The sequence below is a fragment of the Ursus americanus genome, chromosome 24, assembly GCF_024610735.1.
Source record: "Ursus americanus isolate L20-20 chromosome 24, mUrsAme1.1.p, whole genome shotgun sequence".
Taxonomy (NCBI): domain Eukaryota; kingdom Metazoa; phylum Chordata; class Mammalia; order Carnivora; family Ursidae; genus Ursus; species Ursus americanus.
Window position 1 is genome coordinate 760,667 of NC_142150.1, and position 27,548 is coordinate 788,214.

A 27,548-nucleotide genomic window follows, 5' to 3' on the forward strand; every position below is an offset into this window, starting at 1 on the left:
AGAAATGACTCAGTCCAGTTCTAACACAGAAAACTGTAGCATGAACTTGGAAACACTTGTCCCTCAAGATGGGAAGGAAACAATCAAAGAGGAAAAGCGTACTCTCCAAAGAGCAGGGTCTCCCCCCTGGCTAAAGCACTCCAGAGAGAGAGTGATGCCAATTTCAATCTCCCTTGAAATCTGTATGTCAATAGCTAATGTGACCTAGGACAAACACAAAATCTATAAAGCCATGTCCTCCTAAAGATACCGACAAAAAGATCCTAGAGAACCAACTCTGACTACTGAACAGAAACGAAGCAGGCATGCATCTGGGCTTCTTCCTATAAACTGTAATAGTGAATAAGCAAATGGCAAATGACAGATTACGAACATAACCTTTTTGCAGCACATAATGAATTAAAGGATCCTGCCATTGATCAACAATAGCTGCTAAGAATAAAAATAGAAGACAACTAAACACATATCTCCTGTTGATAGTTGCAAAAAAAATTCCCAAACCTAAATTTTTGAAAAAAAAAAAAGTTCCCCCACGTACACCTGGATATACGTCTAAATCCAAACAGCAATTACAGGAAGTGGTGGGAATGAGCATGCGGCCAAGTGAGCACTGCTGCGCATGCGCCCTCCATGACTGTGAGAGAGTTTCTTGCCTAATAGTAGGGTTTTAGGGTAAAAACATGACACCATTTCATTCTTGCAACAAAACTGATCTATAGGATTACGATATTATGCAGTCAACAGTTGCTGAGATGTTCTCACCACAAAAAAGAAAGGGTAAATATGTAAGTGATAGATGTGTTGACTAACCCTATCATGGTAATCATTTCACACTACACAAGTGTATAAAATCAACACACTGTACCCTTCAAACTTACACAATGTTCTATGTCAATTATATCTCAATAAAGCTGAAAATAAGATAAATCAAGTGGACAAGGGTATCACTCCCTATGATATAAAGCCACATCTGCCAGCATGCTCTTTTACTGGGTGCTCCTGTAACTCCTGTAACTGGGTGCTCCTGTAATATAAATACAGTATATACAGTCATAAATTTGAGTTATGCCTACCTTTTCCTTCCCTTTTTCACCACACTCTGTTCTTTTTTTTTTCTTTTAAAGATTTTATTTATTTATTTGACAGAGAGAGAGAGACAGCCTGCAAGAGAGGGAACACAAGCAGGGGGAGACCACACTCTGTTCTAATTCCCCTCTTCTGGTAAGTAATTTCCAAAAAATCTTGCATTCCAACTGTGATTTACTTCTGTATTGGTAACTATGTCATTATCTGAGTATACCAACTGACAATTGTATTTTTTATGTTAAGTGTATGTGTTGTTATTTTATTTAGATATATTACACTTATTTAATATTAACTAGTTATGATATAATATGTATTATTAGTTTATATAATTATAGAATAAATGTATGCCTTATTATTAACTGATTATATGTAATATAATTTTTATTATCAATATATTTGGGAAACTTAAAAAACGACATTAAATAATAATCAATAATAATTCACTATCCAGAATTTCAAATAAACAAAATATTTGTATTTGGTGATATTTCATCATGAGAATATTAAAGATATGACAAGTAGGGGCGCCTGGGTGGTGCAGTCATTAAGCATCTGCCTTCAGCTCAGGGCGTGATCCCAGTGTTCTGGGATTGAGCCCCACATCAGACTTCTCAGCTAGGAGCCTGCTTCTTCCTCTCCCACTCCCCCTGCTTGTGTTCTCTCTTGCTGGCTGTCTCTCTCTCTGTCAAATAAACAAATTTAAAAAAAATCTTTAAAAAAATAAAATAAAATAAAGATATGACAAGTAAATATAAAGGCTAAGTTGAAAAATTAGATGGGCAAATTGACACTGCAATTAAATATTGCTATTTGTACTGAGGGTTAAATTAATGTGTGTATGGGGCGCCTGGGTGATGCAATCGTTAAGTGTCTGCCTTCGGCTCAGGGCGTGATCCTGGCGTTCTGGGATCGAGCCCCACATCAGGCTCCTCCACTATGAGCCTGCTTCTCCCTCTCCCACTCCCCCTGCTTGTGTTCCCTCTCTCGCTGGCTGTCTCTGTCAAATAAATAAATAAAATCTTTAAAAAAATATTAATGTGTGTATTGGCATTTTTTAAAAATGTGTCCATAACATGTGCTTTATACCAGTTGTTATTTAACTTAGAATTAGGAAATAAACTTGCTTCTCAATGCTTCAACACCAACAAAGCCTAAGGATAAATAACAAAAAGGATATATTTAGAAAAATTTATATTTCCAGATGATTAAATATAAATTAGATTGTGAGTTTATTTTTATAAGACAGCAGGTTTTATAACAGTTTTAATTACTCATAAAATATTAAGAAATTGTGATTAATGGAAGTAATTATCTTGTAGAAGTCAACATTTTAGGTCCTCTGTGGGATACAAAGATGAACACAACCATTCTCCAGGGAGATTCATTACAGAGAAGAGTTAAAAGGCCACTGAGAAATGCAAGGATGTTTTCCAGAAATTGCTCATGGTCTATAATATAGCACAGATCCATCCTGGACTTGTCCTTTTTCCCAGGAGATCAATGAACAACTTTCTTTTGAGGTTAAAATAAGTAGACTTGGAAAATTTGAGCTGTAAGTGCAAGGGAGGAAAGCCGATCTAGTTTAAGGATCTGCACTCATACCCAATGGTGTTCTACCCTCTCAGTCCTTCCTTCAAACAGTACTTTCTTAAGTGTTTAGATCAACGCTATTGACGAGGACTATCGTATTATTTCCACATTTTTTAAGGTTTATAACATTTCATTTTTATTTCCTGAACTGTTTCCTTTGAACCATCAAAGGCAATCCAATCTAATCTAATCAAATTTGGTTAGAGTGAACTTTGCCGGAGTCTGGCACAGAAGCAATGATTTGCATTCTATTCTTCGCAGCACAAATTTGACTATTTAAAATATAAAGGAGGTAACTGTCATAAATTTAACAATCAAAATCTACAGCACAGGACATCCAGCACAGCTGGGAATTACCTGAATGTGTTAGCACAAATAGAAGACATTTTCCTATATGTTTCTGAAATATCCTTATGGATCACTGCTCTCATGTAAAAGATAAGTGTGAGGCAGAATTACAAGAGAATCATTTTTTTCATAAAGCTAATATCTCAGAAAGAAGGGACTGGGCAACAATCTGGGTGACAGAGCTGCTAAAATCTGAGGCAAGTATTTACTTTCCTCATTTGCGCTTCAGTGTAAAATTAAAATAAAATTAATAGTTAAATTAAATAATTAATGATGATTATTTTTGCGAAGAAAATCATTAATTGATTTCTTATGTCATAAGATGTACTTCAGTCTTCTTTCACTTTTACCTTGTGATGGAATTAAGAGCAATCATTTCTGTTTTTAGGTGGTGGTATAACTAGTAAATAGATAACAAAAGAAAGAAAAATGCATATTTTTAAAATTTTTCAAACAATATGTAATGATTTACATAAGTTGGACAAAGCAAGAAGTACTGACTTTATTTACCATTTCTCAATAATGTGAGTTATTGTGTGAAGATTAACAAACTTCTGCTACATTTCAAATAAGAAAACTAGTAAATAAAGCAAAGCTCACAATTATGTATTACAACCAAATGCCAACAAGAGGCTCAAAAGAAAATAAGATCAGCATGGACTACAGCATATATTTTACAACTGTATCAGCGATGGTGACCTTGGTCATCATGAATTACACATTTCATGTCCTCCCTTTAATGCTCTTGCTATCTAGATATCTTTAAAGAAGAAACAGGAGAGAGAGAAGGGGAGGAGGAGAGAGAGAGAATGAGAAATGAACCACACAGTGATCACAGAGTTTGTCCTGCTAGGCCTTTCTGATGATCCTGACTTTCAGATTGTGATTTTCCTCTTCTTATTTATCACATACTTATTAAGTGTCACCAGAAACCTGACTATCATCACCCTAACCTTGGTGGACCCTCATCTACAGACACCAATGTATTTCTTCCTTCAAAACTTCTCTTTCTTACAAATCTTATTCACATCTGTGTGTATTCCTAGATTTCTGGGGGCAATTATCACCAGGGATAAGACTATTTCCTATAACAACTGTGCAGCCCAACTCTTTTTCTTTATTTTCATGGGGGTGACAGAATTTTACATTCTAACTGCCATGTCCTATGACCACTACGTTGCCATCTGCAAGCCCCTTCATTACACCACCATCATGAACAGAAAACTCTGCACCCTGCTTGTGCTCTGTGCGTGGCTCGGCGGGTTCCTGACCATTTTCCCGCCCCTTATGCTCCTGCTCCAGCTGGATTACTGTGCTTCCAATGTCATCGATCACTTTGCCTGTGACTATTTTCCCCTTCTACAACTGTCGTGTTCAGATACACGGCTCCTAGAAGTGATTGGTTTCTACTTTGCTTTGGTTGCTTTGCTCTTCACTTTGGCATTGGTGATTTTATCCTACATGTATATTGTCAGAACGATTTTGAGAACCCCGTCTGCCAGTCAGAGAAAAAAGGCTTTCTCCATGTGTTCCTCTCATATGATTGTCATTTCCATCTCTTATGGAAGCTGTATATTTATGTATGCTAATCCCTCTGCAAAAGAAAGGGCATCATTGACAAAAGGAGTAGCTATTCTCAATACCTCTGTTGCCCCCATGCTGAACCCCTTCATTTATACTCTGAGAAACCAGCAAGTAAAACAAGCCTTCAAAGATGTGGTCCATAAAGTAGTATTTTCTTCAAGTAAATGAAACATTTCTTCTGGGGGAGAAAAAAAAAAGGACACTCTAAAGAGAAACTAGGTAAAATCCTGAAATTCCTAAATCTCTGTATCAGTATGCTTTTTCCTATAGTCTCTTATATGCCACATTATAGTTAATTAAATATTTTCCCAGCTCATTTCTTCCACTTCCATACCCAAGTTTCTCCAATGCATTGCTTATTGACTTCTTTTAAAATATGGTAAACTTTATTTCTCCTACAAAATTTTGTGGAAATGAAATGTATTTCTATAAGACATACTCTATAGCACAATGTGGAAAATAGTATTAATTTTGTTAATAAATTCCCTAAAAGGTGCACACTGTTTCAAAATTAGTGTGTGATTTCTTGTGTGTTTTCAAGTAGTTCATTGGTGATCTCTTAACATTTAAAAAATCTACACTTCCTATACTATTGTATATTAAATTCAGTTCTTAAAAGCAGTAAGTAGTTGTGATTTGCACTTTAAATGTAGAGCTTTATATTTTGTGAAATTTAGTGCATATAACTAGTTAAATATTGATCATGTTACTGAGTACTATTTATAGAATTTCCATGCTCTCTATCATTTTTAAAAAAATATTTATACTAGGGCACGTGGGTGGCTCAGTCAGTTAAGCGTCTGCCATCGGCTCAGGTCCTGACCCCAGGGTCCTGGCATGGAGTCCTACATCAGGCTCCCTGCTCAGCAGGGAGTCTGCTTCTCCCACTCTTTCTGACTGCGTCTCCGCCCACTTGTGGTATCTTTCTCTCACTTTTTCTGTCAAATAAGTAAACAAAATCTTTAAAAATATATTTATACTTGGTAAAGATTTGAAACAAATGCAGTAAAACTAAAACACGTGCCACTTTTGTAATTCATTGAGCACCGTGTGACAGTTGTCCTGAATAATTTGTCAGACGTGCCTATATGTCTCTAGACTCTGCTAATAAAGATTTTGTTTTCTGATTGGAGCATTTTTCTGTTTCTTCATGTTCCTTGAACCTCTGTGTTGATACATATGCATTTGAAACAAAACAAAACAAAACAAAACGAAACAAAACCATCTCTCACAGTCTTGTAAACCTGAATTTTTGCAGAGGAAGACCATCACCATTCAGCCCAGCTTCAGTCCACAAAATTCTGGGGGCCTCTCAAACCTTTTCCAAGGATATGTCTTCTCAGATTTCCATGGGGATATTCCCAATTAAAAGGTTTTGCCCATTTTTTTATTTTTTTTTTAAGATTTTATTTATTTATTCGACAGAGATAGAGACAGCCAGCGAGAGAGGGAACACAAGCAGGGGGAGTGGGAGAGGAAGAAGCAGGCTCCCAGCAGAGGAGCCTGATGTGGGGCTCGATCCCATAACGCCGGGATCACGCCCTGAGCGGAAGGCAGACGCTTTAACCGCTGTGCCACCCAGGCGCCCCGTGCCCATTTTCTTATTTTGATGGTGTTTGTAATCCCTTGCTCTCTCTGTTCCTCTCTGTGTTAACTCCGGTCCTTGATGTCACGTCCTGCCATCCAGATCCTTCTTGTCCTCAGCAGCCTACAATCACCTAGAGTATGTCAAGTGCCCTAAGTTAACAAACAAATGTTTTTATTTTACCTTTACTATTCTTTCTGTAATGCTCTTCCTTAGTTTATGTAGATCTGACTTTGTGACCTATATTATTTTCCTTTTTCTTAAAGCATTTCTTTTAACAATTTCCTTCAAGCCTGGATACTGACAACACATATATTTAATTTCTGTTTGTCCAAGGAATTCTTTATTTCTTCAGGATTGTTTTTATTGTTGTTAGTGGCGGTGGTTGTTTTTTGTTTGTTTGTTTGTTATGGGTTTTTTTGGATTGTATCTCTCTCCATGTCTTCCTCTTCTGTTCTTGAATTCCGTCTACTTTATCCACTAGAGTCCTTGTGGTATTAAATATATTTGTTTCAAATTTCCAGTCTTATCATTCCAGCACCTCTGCCATGTCTGGTTCTGAATCATTCTCCACCTTCTCAAATTTATTTTTTGCCTTTGTTATGCTTGTACTGTTTTCTTGACACCCAGCCACTATGCACTGGGTAAAAAGAACCAGAGCAAGCAGACCTTTAGAAATGTGATGGTCAGGCATGGGGGGAGGGGAAGCATTCTGCAGTCCTGTGGTTAGGGCTCAGGCTCTTAGTGAGCCTAGGCCTCTGGGCTGTGAACTTCATAAGTGTTTCTCAGTTTTTCCTCCCCACTTAAGTAGAACAGGAAGGTTAGAGTGGGCTGGAGTTGGGTATTTCTCTTCTGCCACGTGGAAGGCTAGAGGATACTGGAGTTGGGTATTTCCTTGTCCGGGGTCCGTTAAGCTCTATAATGTCCCAGCAGGTTAGGCTCCGGTCAGCTAGATTTCTGTGAGGGCTGGCTATCTTAAGAACGCAGCACTCTCATGCATTTCAAAATGGTCCCTTTTCCTCTTCCCCTGAAGAAGCACGAGGTGATTTTTCTGACATTCCCCGTCTGAATCTGGTTGAGCTCTTGGAAATAAATCTCACAATATGGTGGGGGCCTCAAATATCTTGGTTCCCCCAGAGCTTTTAACTCTCTGAGTTTCCTCACTGAGCCTCCACAAATCATCACTTACACTTCAGGTTTTCCTACTCCCATTGAACCCAACGGCAGTTTCTGCTCATGAGCTCCCTTAAAGCTTAATTTCTTGATTTTATCTGTCTGGTTTTCAATCTTGAGGGCAGTGATTTGCCTGCTCTAAGGACCCAAAATGAGTTGATTTTTCAGGCTGTTCATCTTTTTTCTTGTTGTTAGAACCGAGTGGTGACTTGTGACTTCTTACATGCAGAACTGGAAACTGAAGGTATCCTATGTCTTAGAACACATTATTTTTCTGTTTAATCTCACATTTCTATATGTTCTTTGCATGCTTATTATCTGTCTCAAGCTGCTACTCCTTACAGAAACAGAGAGTTCCACATATTATGTTTTATTTAATTTGTTAAAAATTTGCATGTTTATACCCATTTTAGAAATGAAGAAAGGCCTTTAACAATTAATTTTCCAATCTTACAATGAGAATAAACAGCAAAGCTTGACTTTGAACCCATCTCTCTTGGATCTAAAACTCCACTTAAATAAAATCCCATGGTTACTGCCTTCCATCGATACTCTTGTATATCAGAGGCACTTACATATCAAACTAAAAATATGTTTTGAGCCCTAAAGTAAAAAAATTTTGTATACTTGAAATCTTTAATAGAAATTAAAGATATCTGTTAAAATAGCTCTTTTCATAGATATGCTAGTTATACTGATTGGCTGTGATACGAACAATTAGATCATCATCAAACAAAATTTTATAAAAAACTATGATTGAATCAGAATAATTCAGAGTATTTAATAAGCTAAGAGTCACTATTTTTGGGCTTTTGGTGAACATTTCACTCAACAGAAAAATTATAAAATGTTGAAAGTAAACTTTTGTATAAATTCGTATTTTAAAAATGACTAGAATAATGAGATCAATATATATATTATGTGGTATAATGGAGTAAGTTTCCTCATTAAAAATAGCTTTGTATAGTATCAAAGTTCTGAACTGAGAAACAGGTCACTTTATTTATATATTTCAGAACACTGTCTGTTTTTTTTTTTTTAAGATTTTATTGATTTACTTGGAGAGGGAGAGAGAGAGAAAGCATGAGCAGGGGGAGGGGCAGAGAAGAGGGAGAATGAATCCCAAGCCGACTCTGAGCTGAGCTCAGGCCCTGAGGTAGGAATCAATCTTAGGACCCCAAGAGCATGACCTGAACTGAAATTAAGAATCAAACACTAACCAACTGAGCCACCCATGTGCCTCACAACTTTGCCTGTTATTGTGTGATATTGTTCAAGTCTTTTTCTCTCATTGGCTTGCCTTCGATCTTTGGTAATTTCATGACGGGGGAATCATATCTATTTTGATTCTATTTTATCCGCAGTGCTTTGTATACTATTTAAAGATAGCAGGTCCTCAAAAGATATTTGTTGAAAGAAAAAAAAAATAGCAAATGAGTCCACAGACTTCTTTTTTTTGTCATTTCTAAAATGAGACAGAAAGAAATCGGAATTATAAAATCCTGCCAAGTTCCTAGATTTTGTGCTTCCATTAATTACGGGGTTAAACCCAGCACATCTTTCAAATGGAAAGGGACCTTCTAGGTAGTAGATGCTTCTCCAGAATTAGCACCATTAGTTTGATAGGAGAATGACTTCAAGTGATTCTTGGAAAAGACTGAAGAGTTCAATGAATATTTAATCCATAGTTTTTCATGCCTTTCAATGGGAAATCACTGAGCACTGAACTCTATCCCAGTCTTTTTGTTGTTCTGTATTCGGTGTTTTTGAATAACTTACTTAATACCTACTAGCTTGGAGAGCCACTTTTATGGAGACATTTTAATACATGTTAAAAATGTAATCTTTTCATATAAGATTAAGTTGTCCCAGTATTTTACTCAGCAAGAAAAAAAGTGGGGGCATCCATTCTAGAAAGAAATCCTGATTTAGGAAATTCAGGAAACCTCTCCCAAAAGCTTTGCACATTTAGTTATTTTCTCATTTAGAGCATATGCAAAATATTCCAAATGCTTCTGGAATACTTCTTATGCCTTTCTATCTCTTTGGGAGTTTTCTCAAAAGTTTCCTGTTCCCATATTGGTGCAAATGTTGATAACATTTTTTTATAAAGATTTTATTTATTTATTTGACAGAGATAGAGACAGCCAGCAAGAGAGGGGAAACAAGCAGGGGGAGTGGGAGAGGAAGAAGCAGGCTCATAGCGGAGGAGCCTATGTGGGTCTCGATCCCATAACACCGGGATCACGCCCTGAGCCGAAGGCAGATGCCCAACAACGCTGCCACCCAGGCGCCCCTCCTCAAGGCCTTTCTTGGCACATTTGATTCACTGGAGTGTTTGCTGTGAGACATGGGCATATATGGTAAATAAAACATGTGCCTTATGCAGGGGAAAATCCATGTAGAATCTTGGTCCAGAAAGGCCCAAAGTAACTCCAAATCTAACGTCTCTTCACTACTTTTGCTCCCATAGCTGCAATGGAAAACGTGTATTAGAATATTAGCTATAGAAATAAAGTGATTGGAAATGTATTGAGAGTGATTTTTACAAACACTGAATCTCTTAACCTAAAACTGAAATTGTTGTCAACGTGCTTTTTGTATCATTTCAACCAGCCGATGCAGTACATTTGCACGACAAATAGAGGTAAGATTATAAAACTGAAACCAATGATAAATTTCTTTTTCTTAGCACTAATTCATTTATTCTTAACTCAACTTTTCATCAGATCATGTAGAATAATTTGAAGTTGTTATTTCTTTCCATATATATCTAGTGTTTTGAAAATGAGCATGTTACATTTCCTGTTTGTCATAACAATTTATTCCTTTATTAATTTTTGGAAAATTATTTTCTTTAATTTTGGTTCCCTCATTGAATATAGGTTTACTAGGTCCCATGCTCCATTTCCTGGCAGAAAGAGATTAGTATTTCAGACGAGGTCGGGTGCGTTCAGGGTGGTATGGCCATAGACAGAGAGATTAGTATTTCAGTTCTACTATTTAGTAGCTGTTTGATCTTGTTTATGTCATTTAGCCTGTCTCATTGTCAGTTTCTTCAAATTAACATAGGGTTATCAAAAAGAGTAAATGAGATAAGAGCATACAGCGTTAGCACTCTCAAATGAGTGAGCACAAAAATGGTTTTTGCTATTTTGCAATGGGGCTGTATTCCTCAAAAACGATCATTGATTTTTATTTTTAGTAATAGGATAACAGTAACTGCTGTCTAGGAATACATGCTATAATATTGTACAATTCAATTTTACTTGTAATTAAATTAGCCCTAATTCCATGATATATTATTTTCATTTCAAAATTAAAATAAAAAACTAAAAGTCAGAGAGATTAAGAAACTTGTCCAAACTCACGATACTATCATGTGGCTGAATTGCAGTTTTTTTTAAAAAGATTTATTTAGAGCGTCTGCCTTCGGCTCAGGGCGTGATCCTGGCGTTACGGGATCGAGCCCCACATCAGGCTCCTCTGCTGGAAGCCTGCTTCTTCCTCTCCCACTCCCCCTGCTTTTGTTCCCCCTCTTGCTGGCTGTCTCTCTCTCCATCAAATAAATAAATAACATCTTAAAAAAAAGATTTATTTAGAGACTTTAGAGAGAGGGGTAAAGCACGGTGGGGAAGGGTAGAGGGAGCAAGAGAGACAATTTCAGACTCCACGCGCTGAATGCAGTGTCCAAGGCAGGGTTCAATCTCACATCTCTGAGATCAGGACCGGAGCCAAAACCAAGAGTCAGACTCAACCAACTGCGCCACCCAGGCGCCCCTAAGTTGCATTTTTAATCGATTTCTCTTTGAATGCAAAGCCCACAAGTTGCCCCAATAATACCACAATTATAAATTAAGTTTGATGCCATACATTTTAAAAGAATTCTTTTTCTTTTTTTTTGTTGAAAATTATCTGCAAATGTAGATACTTAGCTAATAAACTGAGATAATCAGGATATCAGTAGAACATCTCTATGAAAACCTACAGATTGCTTAGTGATTTAGGTGATTACTGTTTTTCCTTCATTATTCCTATTTCATAATGGTTGGTCTGCCTGACTTGGGATTCAAACTTCCCCTTTCCATTAGAAAAAAAAACAAGGTCACTTCTTTTTTTCAGAGTTCTCAGGTAAACTGCATTCCAAACTAATTTTGGTAATACTCTAAAGCATTGTTAAAGTAATCATCTGAAAAAAATCTACATTGGTTCTTATGAGACTTTTTTACATTCAATCACCATAAAGTTCTTACATGAGATTAAATGTCACTAAACATTTTTTCATCAAAGATGGAATGAATCATTCTAGAAAAAAAAATAGTACTTGGTATAAACGAAACAATTAATCAAGATATCAAATTAAACCACAATCTTGCTCTCTTCTCTGAAAAGTAGCCTGGCATATAGACTTGACACCGAGAAAAAGAGTGTCAATGAGAGAAAAAGATAGAGAATTGGAAAATTGTGTACTAATGGTGTGGGTGCAAATTGCCTTAAGGATATATGTGTTCACAACTTTTTTAGGACTTTGAACTTAAAAAGAGAGATTTCAGCACACATAGAGAATGCAGGATGATAAAGTTAGTTTCCAATTATATTGTGGAATTTAGGGAGCTTCATACCACTACTCTAATTATTAAAAGAGATAAGAAGGAAAAGCAATTTCTTAATCCTTAATAGGCCTTTTTAAATTGTTGCACTTTTGAATTGGACAATTTAGGGGATGATACTGTTCTTTTCTCAACAAGGCCATCCTTAAAATTCATATGAAATGGCAGAAGTATCCTAAAAGTAATTTATTTAAATAAATAAAATAACTGTTTGATACTTATTATTTCATTCACATATCGGTTATTGCATTTAACACACTAGCAAGTATTTGTTCATTAAATAGATTAAATTTTACTTCCAATGAGCCACACAGGTAATTCAACAATAAGACTTCACAGGTTAGAATTCACTGAAACAAAAAGGAGCAGAGGGGATATTAAACTTGAGACCAAAATTTACACATGACTGGGAAAAAGAAATGTAGATGAGTAGTTAGGAAGGAAAGCCTAAAATTACATCTTCAATTCTCAGGTATATGTTTCATTTCTCTACTGAAAACATCACAGAAATGGTTGAGAGATCAGAGTCTATACACAGTTGTTAATCATAGAGGATTGTTCATTGAGACCAATGACTTTTATGACTGAAATATCCATCATACACTTGAATTGCCTTAATTTTGTTTACAAAATGTATCATTGTGATGTCTGTTTCTCTTGTAAGTTCAGGCTGTTTCCTCCAGTCTCTGAGAAATAACAAAAGAAATGTTCATTTCTTGTGAATCTCACATGCTTTCCCAGTAACATCGGCACTCTCCATCTCAGTTGGAATTTGCCTTAAATAATCAACAGCCATATTTTTTGCTAAACAGTGAAGTGAGTGAAAAGAGAACTCAGGCGTATGAGGGGAAAAAAGAGCAAGAAATTTCACAGTATTATGATGCATTCTATACCAATAATCAACAATTCTACATCTTGAAAGTAAATATCCTATTACAAAACTTCTCTCATGACACTAAACTGAAAACTTTACTATTTAGTGAGAATACACAGAATAAGGGATTAGATAATGGACTGGTTCAATTTATTGAGGGAACTTTTAGCTTCACTCTAAAATGCATTGCCGTTGTTGTTGTTGCTGTGGCTGCTGTTGTTTGATGATGATGATGATGATGATGATGATGATGATGATGATGATTCAGGAAGAGAAAGGGATTTCATGTACTGATTCACTGATTACTCCAGGATGTTGACAAAATAGAGCTTCTGTCAGGGAATGCTGATGTAAATAAAAGGAAACATATAAAAATATAATTGGGGACAGAAAGTAGAATACATATATAGAGAGAATACATTAACAACATTTAGATGGAAAAAACCTTGAAGGCAAAACTGTTCTGTAGAAGACAATGTTTATTTTAGATATTCATACAATTTTGCTTCTTTAGCCCATGAAATATGTAGATCCAATTTACTAAATTTCTGCTCTGGCTTTTCATATTCTGTACTCTGTAGTATCTGAGGACATGACGTCAATGAATTCAGTGTCCGTGGCTTGAGATCAGGAGCAGGTGGTTGAAAGGAGAGCGGGAGCCAGAATGAAAACACAGAAATCTGTGACATGGTTAACGATTCAACTTCAGTGACTTTCAAATTTTGGAGACGTCTCCATTTGAGTGACCTTTTTCTGACATATCTGTCTTTTCTATATTACACTAGTACAGTGAGTAATAATACAGGAAATTAGGTGAGGGAAATGAGGAAATGAGACTTTTATTGTGGTTGGAAAAAAGGCAAGTAGTCTCCCACTGAGAAGGGGACCTTTGAAAGGGGTATGCTTGTATCAATAGGCAGCATTTCTATTCTAGGTATCAAACACGCAAAGAAACCTAATTAAAAACCCTGTTCTTCTCATCTGGGTACATGATTTGGATAAGATTTTTAAAACTATTTTTAGATTCGGTTTCCAATCTGTGAAACAAGGATTTTACGGAGAAACGTTCTACGTAAAACACAGAGTGCAGCAGATGGTAAAAACTACTTTAAAACGTGTTACCTACTTTTATTAAGTTGTCTTAAAGATCTCCTAAATTAAATCAGTAGGGCATAATAGGTTTATTTTCAGAGAAAAATTCCGGAACTATCCACGGATAATCCTCTTTTCTATAATCTGCTTGTTTTTGTTTGTTTGTCTGATTTCCCCTCTAGATTATATAAGAGAAGAAAAAAAATGAGAAACCACACAGAAGTAACAGAGTTCATCCTCCTGGGCTTGTCAGATGACCCACAGCTTCAGGGGGTGATCTTCGTCTTTCTGTTCATCACCTACACGCTCAGCATCATGGGGAACCTGACCATTATCACCCTTACCCTGCTGGATCCTCACCTCCAGACCCCCATGTACTTCCTCCTCAGAAACTTCTCCTTGCTAGAGGTTTCATTCACAACTGTCAGCATACCCAAGTTCCTGGGCACCCTGATTACAGGAGATAAAACCATTTCCTTTAATGATTGCATGGCTCAGTTCTTTTTTTTCATTCTGTTGGAAGTCACTGAATTTTGCCTTCTGGCTGCCATGTCCTATGACCGTTACATTGCCATCTGCAAACCTCTGCATTACATGACCATCATGAATCCCAGAGTCTGCATACTCCTTGTCTTTGCTTCTTGGCTGGCTTCATTCTTAATTGTATTCCCATTACTCATGCTATTCATACAGCTTGATTACTGTGAGTCCAATGTTATAGACCATTTCACCTGTGATTATTTCCCCTTACTACACCTTTCTTGTTCAGACACAAAATTCCTAGAGGTAGTGGGTTTTTCCTGTGCTGTGTTTACTTTAATGTTCACGTTGGCATTAATAATTCTGTCCTACGTATATATCATCAGAACGATTGTGAGGCTTCCTTCTGCCAGTCAGAGGACAAAGGCCTTTTCCACGTGTTCATCCCACATGATTGTCATCTCCATCTCCTATGGCAGCTGCATTTTCGTGTACATAAACCCAGCAACAAAAGAGAGAGTGTCTCTGAGCAAGGCAGTTGCTGTGCTGAACACCTCAGTAGCTCCCATGCTGAACCCCTTTATTTACAGCCTAAGGAACCAGCAAGTCAAGCGAGCCTTCATGGACAGGGCAAGGAAGATTGTATTTTTCTCAAGCAAATGAAAAAATAAAAGTGCTGTCATAAATTAGAGGCATAATGAAGCGCAAGTAAACAAAAAACAGGGCCCCTCAAAAGTCTATGAATATCCACATAGTCTCAATGGAGTTTTATTTCATTGCTTATGTTTCCATTGCCAGCAGTATACTGAGGATATTTGAATATTTTTTTTCAATTTAAATTCCAATCCCATTCTCATGCATTTCCCTTCCTTTGAGCTAGTCTTTCCACCTGTAACTATTAGACTAGCCTCATTTCCTTCTTTTAAATATTTTTAAATTCCAATTTTTCCATAATAATACCTAGAAAATTAAGAGATGAAAAAAGACACAACAAGAGCATAAGAGAGAAACTGTTTTCAGATTTCATCAGGAAACACAGTTTCTAAAAATTCAGGAAATATTAAGTCATGTTTAACATTATTTTTAGTTTACTATACAAGACCATAAATATAGTCATGGCTAAGAGTTGTAACAATCTCTTACTTTTTCTGGCTATTTTGATATAATAGCTTACACATACAATTCCTTTAAGTGCAACCGATGCAAAACCTTTTTTTTTTCATAATATACTTTGTTCACAGAAAAATCACTTTAACAAAATCGGTTACAAGCTCACTATCATTGCATTTATTCAGTGCTATAGTGGGGGTTCTATCCAGGGCACTAGCAGGACAAGCACATTTAGTAGCATTGGAAAGGAAGAAACAAATAAATCTTCCTTTGCAAAGAACATGTTTTCCTCCTAAAGCCTTAGTGCATTTACACGAGATGGTTCTTGAACCCGACACACTCCTGTCCCAGATATCCACATGTCGCCTCAATAAGGCCTCCCCCAATGACACCACATAAAATTATAGTAGCTCCCCACTTCCAAGGTTTTTCAGTTTTCTCTTCCTTTACAAAATAGTTGTTAATTTATAAAAGACCCTATAATTTATGAATCAATCATGCTCATTGCTTATTGTCTGTATTCTGGCACATCCCTCACCCCAGGAGAGAAGGGATCTCTGTCTCTCCGCAGACAAATGCTGTGGTCCCAGCAGCAGGGCACAGGGCCTGCCCACACCCTTCCCGAGAGCCACTGGTGCTTGTGTCTTCCCAATTCTGCATTCAGAAAGCCCACGTCAGGAGCTCGAAACCTGCCATGTGAGGACCTCACATCTTAGAACAGGATCAGCTCTTACACATCAGCCCCTCACCTCCACCCTCTGAGATGCAGTTCTTAGACATTTACCAGAAGTCACTAATCCTTCTCATTTAGAACCTGCATCTGCCATGTAGTAGGTATTCGATAACTATTTTTTGAATAAATAAATAAGTTGAATAAGTTAGAATGGTTCCAGTGTCCTAGATATCAGAGCACTATTTTACCCAACATACACATGTATAATAATGTATATAACACTGAGTTAGCTTTTAAAACAGTGTTCAAATAAAATGTGCATTCTATCATAACTAGACATTTTGTTTGACAAAGAAATAATTGAATATTTTCTAAGGCATTTGGTGTTCATTTTCCTCTTTTATTGTACATTAGCCTTTTGACAACTATGTAAAAATCAACTTATTTGATGTGTATTGACTTTTCATGAAGTTAATGAGAACACTTCTTGTTAAGGTTTGCATATGGAGCTTCCTAACGGTAGGAATTCCCATGATGCAAATGCTCATTTTTTTCACACAGAAAAATTCTTGTAACTATTTGGGCTACACCTAGTAATATATGAGGTCCAATATTACCTGTCAATCAATACACTTCTGAGATTAGAAATTCAACTTATAGGATAATTGCTCAATTAAATGATGGTAGTCGGTTAATGGGAGCCTAACCAGACATCTTGCGGAGGGGCTTACCTATAAAGGGTGATAATATGTCACTGAAAAAATTAGTAATATGTACTGGAATTATTCAGTAATATGATGCCAGATCTAGTTTTGGGGAAAGCCTTAAAATATTTGGATCCCTTAACCATGTGATTTAATAAATTCTACTTTTTTATTTTGAACATGTTACAGGAAACCATTATTTGTAATTAAAATCCATCCTCCCCTCTCTGAAGCGAGTGAAACCTGGTAGATTGAACGATGTTTCATTGACCTAAAACATAATCACTCACCAAACTCAGAATACATGGAGATAATTGACACATTATTAAAAAGCAGATGTCCTACTAGCTTGCGGATAAGAAGGTAACGAATGTTATCAGTCTCCATTTAAAGTAAATTATTTGGAGGCTTAGAGAAAAGCTAGAGAGCTGTTAGGAACTAGGAATAAAACAGTAAAGGTAGAAAGTTAGAGGGTAAAAGAGTGATCAAGGACAAGAGACAATCCAGCATCTAGGTATTTGAGGAAAGTAACGGGGAAGAAACATGTCTAATAGGATATTTTATGAAGTGCAGTGCTTCGTGAGATAGAAATTCATTCCCTTTTCCTGTAAGTCACTAAAGATTGCATTGCTCACAAATACACAAGTGGTGGACACCAGACACTTTAACTTCTCTCTGTCTCAGACTCTTTCTTTACCTGAATAATAATAGCACTGACCTCAGAGGGTTTTCTATTGTCCGCTTGTTTGAAAAAGAGATAATTTTATAGTCAGTGCCTGGTAATCAATAAAAGCTCTGAATGAAATATGAAAAGAATCACTATTTAGATACAAAACTAAAGGCAAAGGAATAGAATTTTCATAAGGAGAAAATCAGTTCCACTATCTCTATGGAAATATCTTGGATAAATATTTTCAATGCCTATTTTAATGCATGTCAGTTATAAATTCAACACAGTTCAGTTCTATGTATTGTCCTATGTGTGAGGTAGTGGTTCATTCATCCTTTCCCACTTCTTTCTTTTGTCCCACTTTCAAATACTCTCAACTTTCAATCTTGTAAATAATCTGCCCCCCCGTAATAATAATAATAATCTGCACTGCTGGCATTTAATGCACCCATGTTTTATGTCCACATTTATAACTGTGAAGAAAATAAAGATAAATTATTAAATATAAAGTTATATTACATATATGTGTACATATGGTATCTATATGTACTTCTATACTATATTATTCCTCTAGTAATAAAAATGACATCTTTCATTGAAGGAAATGTGGAAATAAATTCAAAATATCCAATGCTAGGTTTCCAGATACTTATTGGTTTATAAATATTCTCCATATAGAAGATATCATGTGCATAAATATAAACAACTGTTCAATGGAAGTAAACAACATGGTGAAGAAAGTAGTCAAAAGGCAATAAAAGCCACATTAGGGAGGGGTTTGGGAATGGCTTCCTTAAATTCAAAGGGCCAATCTTGGTATGAACCTTGATTGGTTGTCTTTAATAGGTTGTCCATTTCAGATGATCAAGTCATACAAGAAATCCGTAGCAGTGTTTTCCATCATTTCATTCTGGTAAAGAATTCTTCTCTAGGTTGCCAAAATTCAAAGGATATAAGCAGCATTGTCCACAATTGCTAAGTTGTGGAAGGAGTCAAGATGCCCTCCAACAGATGACTGGATTAAGAAGATGTGGTCCATATATACAATGGAATATTACTCAGCTATCAGAAAGAACGATTACACAACATTTGCAGCCACATGGGCGGGACTGGAGGACATAATGCTAAGTGAAATAAGTCAAGCAGAGAAAGACAACTATCATATGGTTTCACTCATTTATGGAACATAAGGAATAGGAGGACCGGTAGGAGAAGGAAGGGAAGAATGAAGGGGGGTAAACAGAAGGGGGAATGAACCATGAGAGACTGTGGGCTCTGGGAAACAAACTGAGGGTATTATGAAGAGTGAAATTCTAAATCAAGCTTCCACACCCTCAATATCACGTTGTTTGTATATTTGTCTATTTACCTCAATCATTTTGCTTTTTATACCTTTTCATCAATATTTATAAAAATGATTCACCTGTATCTTTAATGATTCTTCTCCTTGGAACCCTATTTACTTAATGAATTCCCCTGGGCCAAGAAAAAGACACAGATAAAATAAGTCCAGTTCCATTACTTTGGCATCCATAGAGAAGAACATTCCATATTTTCTGTTTTTCAAAGCAGCATTTGCAGGAAAATATAGCAGTCCCTAAACCTAAGGAAAAATACTACTTACATTTTATAGATGTGTAATCATAGAATTACAAAATATTGGTTTTAAATGTTTGCATGAATAGAAAGAAAAATGATTTAATAAATCAGTATTTTGTATTATATGAAAAGAGCCAAATGGAAGAGTACTAGTCAAGGCAGGCATAACCGAATTTGTACTAGGAGTTTGAGTGAGAGATGAAAAGCAAGAATGAGTTGTAATAAATAAGTGTTGTCAGAATTTCATAGTATCAGGAATGAAGGACATTGTGAGTCAAAGAGAAGTATAATCCCTAAGAAACATGAAAAAGTTAAATCAACACAATTGTTTTGAGAGCACAATAGAAACCAAATATTTTGCTAACTTGATTTACCAGCTCTGAAATTGTGTAAATGTTTAAGCAAATCAGATGATAACATTTGAGACTAAATCATCAAGAAGAATCAGGAAGTAAGTAAATATTTTTTCTTCAATATAATATATGTATCTTCATTTTATTCAAATGTTTTAAAAAATCATGTTTATATGTACATTTATGGATTTACAACCCTTTCAATATTAAAAATTAAATAATTGCTTACTAACAATAGACTACTAATGAAATCCTAAAGCAGGAACACAGAAATAAATCTTGGATTGTTCGTTTTTTTCTAATGTGAAATTGTATTCTGTTACAGAGACAGGATTATTTATTAAGTTCCCTATTGGAAAGAATATCTGCTTCCCAGTTAATGCTATTTTGACCAACTATTTGTTCATTTTCCATAGCAGTATTGTAAGAAAAAAAGAAAAGAGAAGGAAAGGATTATGCATTGTATGAATTAAACTATTTCTAGGCAATTATTTAATTTAGGAATAGAAGGTTACTTTCTTGTCCTGGCCTTTTTACCAGTTAAGAAAAAAAAAAAAGATAAGAGAGTGATAGCATCAACCAAACCCTTAGGAAATTAATTTATGAGAGAATGCCAACAAGACATTCCCATAGATAAACATGCACATTCTACAGTGAGATGATTACTGTGGTGGTTTCCTAAACTATGTAGGTTTCCAAATATATAATGCGGAGGTAGGCTTAAATAACCCCAGTGAGATTTCAAATGCTATATTTAAATTATCCATAATCCAGATTAGTTTTTATAACATTGAGAAAAAAGAAAAAATATCAATTATAATATCTTCATGCTTTTATAAAAGGACCTAATATTCTATGAATAATTAAAATCTTAAAGAAACATTAGAATAAATAGTTTCTGCTTAAATGTTAACACAAGTTTTTTGGGTTTTTTTTTAACCCATGGCCCGCAACAGTGTATTTTCAACAAAAAGAAATCAGTATTTAACTTCAAATAATATGTATTATTTGCATGTGAGGTCCAAAAGAAATTGGAGAGAGTTGCTAAAGGAAAACATAAGTTTTTGGATTTCATAAATTATTTATCACCGTGGATATTTTTAAGATTCTATTCTCAACCTTAATCCTGTTTTCACTGTTTTATGTCCTGTAGGGAAACACTCATTTTCCATTCTAAAGGGGGAAGAAAGGATCGGCAATGAAAAACCACACAGTACCCACAGAATTCATTCTTCTAGGGCTATCAGATGACCCAGAGCTTCAGATTATGATTTTTCTCTTCTTAATCATCACGTATATGTTAAGTATCACTGGAAATTTAACCATCATCACTCTCACCTTGGTTGACTCCCATCTACAGACCCCTATGTATTTCTTCCTCAGGAACTTCTCTGTATTAGAAATATCCTTTACAACTGTCTGTATTCCTAGATTTCTGGGCACAATTATCACCAGAGACAAAACTATTTCATACAATAATTGTACAGCTCAGTTGTTTTTCTTCATCTTCATGGGAATAACTGAGTTTTATCTTCTAACTGCCATGTCCTATGACCGCTACGTAGCCATCTGTAAGCCCTTGCATTATACAACCATCATGAACAAAAGAGTCTGCATTTTACTTGTCTTTTGTGCTTGGCTGGCAGGATTCTTAAATATCTTCCCACCAGTTATTCTTTTTCTCCAGTTAGATTACTGTGGCTCCAAAGTCATTGATCACTTTGCTTGTGACTACTTTCCGCTCTTGCAATTATCTTGCTCAGACACACGGCTCCTAGAAGTGATCGGTTTTTACTCCGCAATAGTGATTCTGCTTTTCACCTTGGCATTAATAATTCTATCTTACATGTTCATCATTAGAACAATTCTGAAACTGCCCTCTGCCAGTCAGAGAAAAAAGGCATTTTCTACATGTTCTTCACACATGATTGTCATTTCCATCTCTTATGGAAGCTGCATATTCATGTATGCCAACCCTTCCGCAAAAGAAAAGGCATCATTGACCAAAGGAGTGGCTATTCTGAATACTTCTGTTGCTCCTATGATGAATCCATTTATATATACCCTGAGGAACCAGCAAGTAAAGCAAGCCTTTAAGGATACTATACAAAAGGTTATGTTTTTCTCCAATAAATGAAAGTATGAGTAGCATTGAAAGAATGAAGTTCTTGTAAATACTATTATTCACACCTTCTCAAAACTCCCTTTCCTTTATGAGAGTCATGGATTTTCCCCCTTTTTTTCCATTCCCATATTAAAATTCCCCAATCATTGAACTCAACAAATTTGATGAACTGAATATTGTTCCAGAATTTTCTGTAAATGCTGGTGTTTTATTCAAATGTATTTTTTCATAAGAACTTTTTTATTATGTTATGTTAGTCACCATACAGTACATCATTAGTTTTTGATGTAGTGTTCCATGAGTCATTGTTTGTCCATAAACACCCAGTGCTCCATGCAATATGTGCCCTTCTTAATACCCATCACCAGGCTAACACATCCGCCCTCCCCGCTCCTCTCTAAAACCCTCGGTTTGTTTCCTGGAATCCATAGTCTCTCCTGGCTCCTCTCCCCCTCTGATTTCCCACCCCTTCATTCTTCCCTTCCTTCTCCTAATGTTCTCCATGCTATTCCTTATGTTCCACATGTAAGTGAAACCATCTGATAATTGTCTTTCTCTCCTTGACTTATTTCACTCAGCATACTCCCCCCAATTCCACCCATGTCGATTCAAATGTATTTGGATGAAGTAATACATTTGGCTTAATGATTATGATTTTGAATGGTAGTGGTTTGCCTTTGAAGAGACACTGGGCATTTAGTTTGATGGAAAGCGTGTCAGGATAGGTGAGGATTTCTGAACTTTTCATTCTTACCCAGTAACAGGAATGAATGTTATTAGAAATATTTTATTCTATTTGTCATTTCCATGAAATCAAATAAACACAATCACCAGGGTACTGGGAATAAAATACAAATATCTACGTAAATATTTTGAAAGATTAGAAACTCATACATATTAAAATATTTATACTATTTATAATAATTATGATGCTAATGAGGAGGAAGAGAAGGAAGGTAGAAGGAGGAGAAGATAACATAAAATTTTCCATCAATTCCTACATTCTAGATCTATTGTTTTCTTTGTATTGACTCGTTTAATCCTGCCAACAACTTTATGGGGTGCTATTAATTACTAATCTCTCTTAGCCAGATGTATTTTTCTTTAGGTAGATCAAATACCTCCAAAAATTAAAAAGTAGGTGGAGAACAGACAATGTAAAATACATCAAATGTATCAAATGGATGAAACTATGATGAACCAGTGGAAGTGCACCTTTCTGGAGAACTGAGCGGTATTTGTGGTATCTAGAGCCGACTTCAGGGTTTTAGGAAGTATGGAAGAGAACTAACACCTACGGATAATGTTCTACACACTCTACTTTGTATTAAGCAAATCACATGCACTATTTATTTTACAAAATCTCTGAGAAAGTGAACATTATTACTTCTAATTTATAGGTGAATGAACACAATGAAATTGAGGTTGAAAGTTCAATGTACAGTGGCACCTGGATGGCTCAGTCTTAAGCGTCTGCCTAATGCTCAGGGTATGATCCAGCCTGGCATCAGCTCCCTGCTCAGCCGGAAGCCTGCTTCTCCCTCTCCCTCTGCCCTTGCTTGTGTTCCCTCTCTTGCTGTCTCTCCCTCTGTCAAATAAATAAAATCTTAAAAAAAAATAAAAGAAGAGAAAGTTCAAGGTACAGTGATTGCAGCTTTCAGAAATGGGAATTCAATCACTTTTCTTCCACCTCAAAACCCAGACTAGTTGGGTTATGTTCCTCTTCACACTGGCTTTCATTTGTAATAATTTACGAAAAAAAGCTCATGTTTAATACTAGAATTGTTACACTAAAGGACTTTCTAAAGTGTAATGAACTCATGGAGGCTATTCTTACTTATGGCAGGCTTTGGGGAGAGAGTGATGAAGAAGGAGGATTCTTGCTCTAAATGATCTCAGATTCTAGTGGGGAGAAAAACACCATGTAACTAACACTAAATTTGACAAATGTAGCAACTTGGGCATGAGTAGCCTATAGGCCAGGTGATGTTATCATTGTCAAAGAAAATGTCAGTTTTCCTGCCTCTTCTCTTAGCACAATTATGGTCAGTTTCACAATATTGCTAGACGTTGGTTCTTTTTAACCCTCAAGTCACATGCATAAGACAAACCTTGTCTGCTTTGCCTGTCATCCTCGTTGTCACTTTTATTTTATTTCTTGGTCATTACCATATATGTTTTTTAAAAAGTCACATGACTTCCTCAGTAAAAAGGGGTTTTGGGAATAGGATTATGATACTCTCCAAGACTCTCCAGGAAGGTTCCCTTTACCCTCAAACTGCGGTGTGAATCATACATTTATCTCACACTCAGTTTAACCTGTTACCACTCCATGTCTAAAACTCTCTCAGATCTATTTCAAAGACTTTATATCAGTGACCACAGTCTAGATTTGTAAGACTTTTACAGGCATTTATCACTTTACATTAGGAAACACTGATATATATATTTGTCACATTAAATCCATGCACAAACAAAGCAAACTAAAAGAAAAACCAGTAATAATACTTACTACCTCTGTGTGAATATTAACATCTTACTATAAGCAGAATAGGAAACTCACAATTATAAATTTCTTCCTAATTCTTATGGTGAAAATTATTCAGATGTTTCTTCTTTTTTTTAAAGATTTTATTTATTTATTTGACAGAGAGAGACAGCCAGCGAGAGAGGGAACACAAGCAGAGGGAGTGGGAGAGGAAGAAGCAGGCTCATAGTGGAGGAGCCTGATGTGGGGCTCGATCCGATAATGCCGGGATCATGCCCTGAGCTGAAGGCAGACGCTTAACGACTGAGCCACCCAGGCGCCCCCAGATGTTATTTGTAAAAAGACTACCAAAGAAACTACATTGCAGGCATTTGCTAGCCATTTGGATTAATAGAAGAGACCATCTCCACCTTACAAGATTTCAAGCAACAGATTAAAAAGGTAGACATCTAGATATGGAATTAATCTTTCAGAAATCCATATACCTGGGGCCGTATGAATATAAACTATGGGATTGCTCACAACATTTGCAGTAATGCAGTAAGAATTCCAAGTAAGAATAAGAAATGTAATTAAATGGATATTCTGGGCAAACAGAATAATGATTGCAATTAACACAGTTGTGAAAGGGGGAGAAGTGAATGGTGAATTGAATGGGAAGTAACAGAAAGCAACAAGTAGCCCTTAGTTCTCTTTTCTGCTTTCCATGAGAAGCTGATTTTATTGATTCAATTTATTATGCACAGAAGAAATTATGCTATAAAACCAATACTCACGTTCCTCATGTGAACATTATATATATTTTTTCTTTTTCTTAATGGTAGCACTAGTGTTTATTAAGGTGTGCGTTAGTACAGGTGCCGGGGCTTGCCCATGGGTGCTTTTGATGTATAAAGCCCAGACCTTCTGCCAATTCTTCTTGAGCAATGACACCAGGAAACTGACAGCTAAGTGGACGTTGTACACAAGCTCATCGTCTGCCATCTTCATGCGCCAACCACCACTGCCAGACATAACGCCTTCTTCATCTGGAATTGGATGGTGGACTTCACTTCATCCACTTTGGCCCCCATGTTCTCATTGTGGGTCAACATGGAAGGGAACATGCCAGCCTTACTCAGGCCTGGACCCAAACCTTGTGGGATCTGCTTGATCAGAGATTCTGAAGCCAAAAAGCATCACGCTTCTTGAACAGCTTCTTGACAAAAAAAAATTTTTTTTGTTGAGTTTCTTCTATGTCTCAGTGTCCATGTGGGGAATATCCACGACCTTGCCCTCCTCAGAGTGCTGCTGGTCCCCCAAAACTTGGGGCAGGGAGTGGACTGAAGCCTGATGGTGCCCGAGAAGCACTTGTCCTTCTGAGGGTGGTAGTTCTTCAAGCTGACCTGCAGCTCCACCATCTCCAAAACCTTCCAGCTCTGGCACTGGTTCACCTGCAGGACTTCCCACACCACCAGTGCAGGGTGTCACTTGGAGACTTTGCTGCTCATGGTGCCTCAGGCCACAATAACCAAATGAAAGAACAATACTATATGTTTTAAACTGTGTTAAACATTTTACCTAACCCCCCTAAGATAGTAACAATCCCTTTAAGTGGGTATGCTTTTCTCCTCCTTTTAAAGAATGAGACAGGCATAGGAAACAAATTATGTCTATATGGCCAATATACATTGGAACAGTGATTCAGATCAAAGCTATGCCCCCTCCCCATGAAACCATTGTACCAATTACTGGGGGAGGTGAGAAATCTTGCAATACAAGCATATACAAGGGAATCTTAGAATTTCAGAATAGGATGTTATTTGTTTCACAAATACTTTCTTTCACGAGTCCTAACTAAGCCCATCTAAACTGCCAGGCTTGGCTTATGGGGATTTCTCTCAAAATAACATAGCTCAGGAAATTAAAAATTCAGAAGACAATGACTCCTTTGCAATTAAACTTAAATCCTTAACTTAAATGCTGAAAATTACTTTCAGTAAAGAAACTCAGAATCCCGAACCCTTCCACTGGTAATCTCAGATGTGACATATACCTGTATGATAATATCATCTCTCATTGGCAAGAGTCTCTGTCATTTTTGGATTGAACACTGAGTTATCCACAACAACAACTGCAGGCATAACCATAAAATATGATTTGGCAATTGATTCTCTCACTTACAGATATTACTTAGTCATTTTCATCAGTATACCAGTCACAGTAAACCTTTGTATTCTTAAATAATCAGAGCTTTTTGGTGTTTATCAGGCCCTACCTCTCTCTCTGATGGTAGATCAATGCTAAAGTCTTCAAACTCAGATTGCCCTTTACGCTCCATCTATACAATCGGATGTGTATCGCTATAGTTTACAGTCACGTAGGATCACATGAACCTCATGGTACACTATGCTTATCAATGTGATTAGAAGTTTTCACAATATACTGAAATTTCATATTTCTTGACTATATTAACGGATTATGAGCATTTTGTGAGCAAAGGGAATACTTTGTTCATTAGTGCCTACCGAAGGACTTATTATAGTGCAGTCATTTACTAAAATATTTGTTAAGTTAATCAGCAAAAGATGAAGGTCTCATAATGCCTATTCCTACCTAAACTATTATTATCCCCTGCCTTGAAATTATCATTGCTCTGCTCTGGTATCTTATTTGAATAAGTTTCTGTGACTGGGTTTTCTAGGACTCCTTGTTTTTCAGAAGCATAGGCAGAAATTGCTATAACCCTTCAACAATAGCAGCACCTCTTAACCTCCTTACTCAACAGACAGAAACTCTCTCTTCTTTCTAGGTCTACCTCCCAGGATCTCCACTGTGGAAACATACAGGGCAAAATTCTATCTTTTAATCATTAAGAAACCAGATGGAACCATACGATTAGACTCCCATGGGTATCACACTTTTAATGTTTTCTTAACTTGAGATGTTTTCATACAGACAATACTAAAAAATCATAATGGGACTCAACAATATTATTTACTTAGCACATATCAATGGTTTTCTTGATACAGATCCCTTCAGGTCTCAGAAGCAGCTCATATACTCCATCGTTCATTCTGTTAAATCCCCAGAAACACATTTCCATTTGTGCAGCCTTGGAAAAATTAGCTAAACTCTCAATAAGTCACTTACTGATATGGAAATTAAGGAGAATAATAGGAATTTCCTCAGGGGGTAGTTGTAAATATTTATTTAAACAAGGTTAACAAACACGTCTTGCACCTTCCAGGGCTTAATAAATTAAAACTAGTATTATTATCTTGAATAATGTCAGTTTTAATTCAATGTCATACAGCCAGCCACATGCAATTTACTCATAAATAATTTGGTTTTATGCATCACAACAGTGTCTATAGGACAACTGTCCTTGCATATGGTATGTTATGTGGTACTCCCTCATCTAT

General features: G+C 36.3%; 3 protein-coding genes and 1 pseudogene across 3 annotated transcripts; 3 read left to right on the forward strand and 1 right to left on the reverse strand.

Moving 5' to 3' along the window:
• The first annotated feature begins 3,840 nt into the window (after positions 1 to 3,840).
• LOC123791604 (olfactory receptor 6C3-like) lies at positions 3,841 to 4,776 on the forward strand. Its single transcript, XM_045796454.2, has one exon. The coding sequence runs from the start codon at positions 3,841 to 3,843 to the stop codon at positions 4,774 to 4,776; it is 936 nt and encodes a 311-aa protein (XP_045652410.2).
• A 9,370-nt stretch (positions 4,777 to 14,146) lies between these two features.
• Positions 14,147 to 15,085, forward strand: LOC123791605 (olfactory receptor 6C1-like). The gene has a single exon (XM_045796456.2). It carries the CDS (start codon positions 14,147 to 14,149, stop codon positions 15,083 to 15,085), a length of 939 nt encoding a protein of 312 aa, XP_045652412.2.
• Positions 15,086 to 20,729: 5,644 nt separating this feature from the next.
• LOC123791606 (olfactory receptor 6C3-like) lies at positions 20,730 to 21,668 on the forward strand. The gene has a single exon (XM_045796457.2). It carries the CDS (start codon positions 20,730 to 20,732, stop codon positions 21,666 to 21,668), a length of 939 nt encoding a protein of 312 aa, XP_045652413.2.
• Positions 21,669 to 24,992: 3,324 nt separating this feature from the next.
• Positions 24,993 to 25,634, reverse strand: LOC123791607 (large ribosomal subunit protein uL1 pseudogene; annotated as a pseudogene).
• Between the last annotated feature and the right edge of the window lie 1,914 nt (positions 25,635 to 27,548).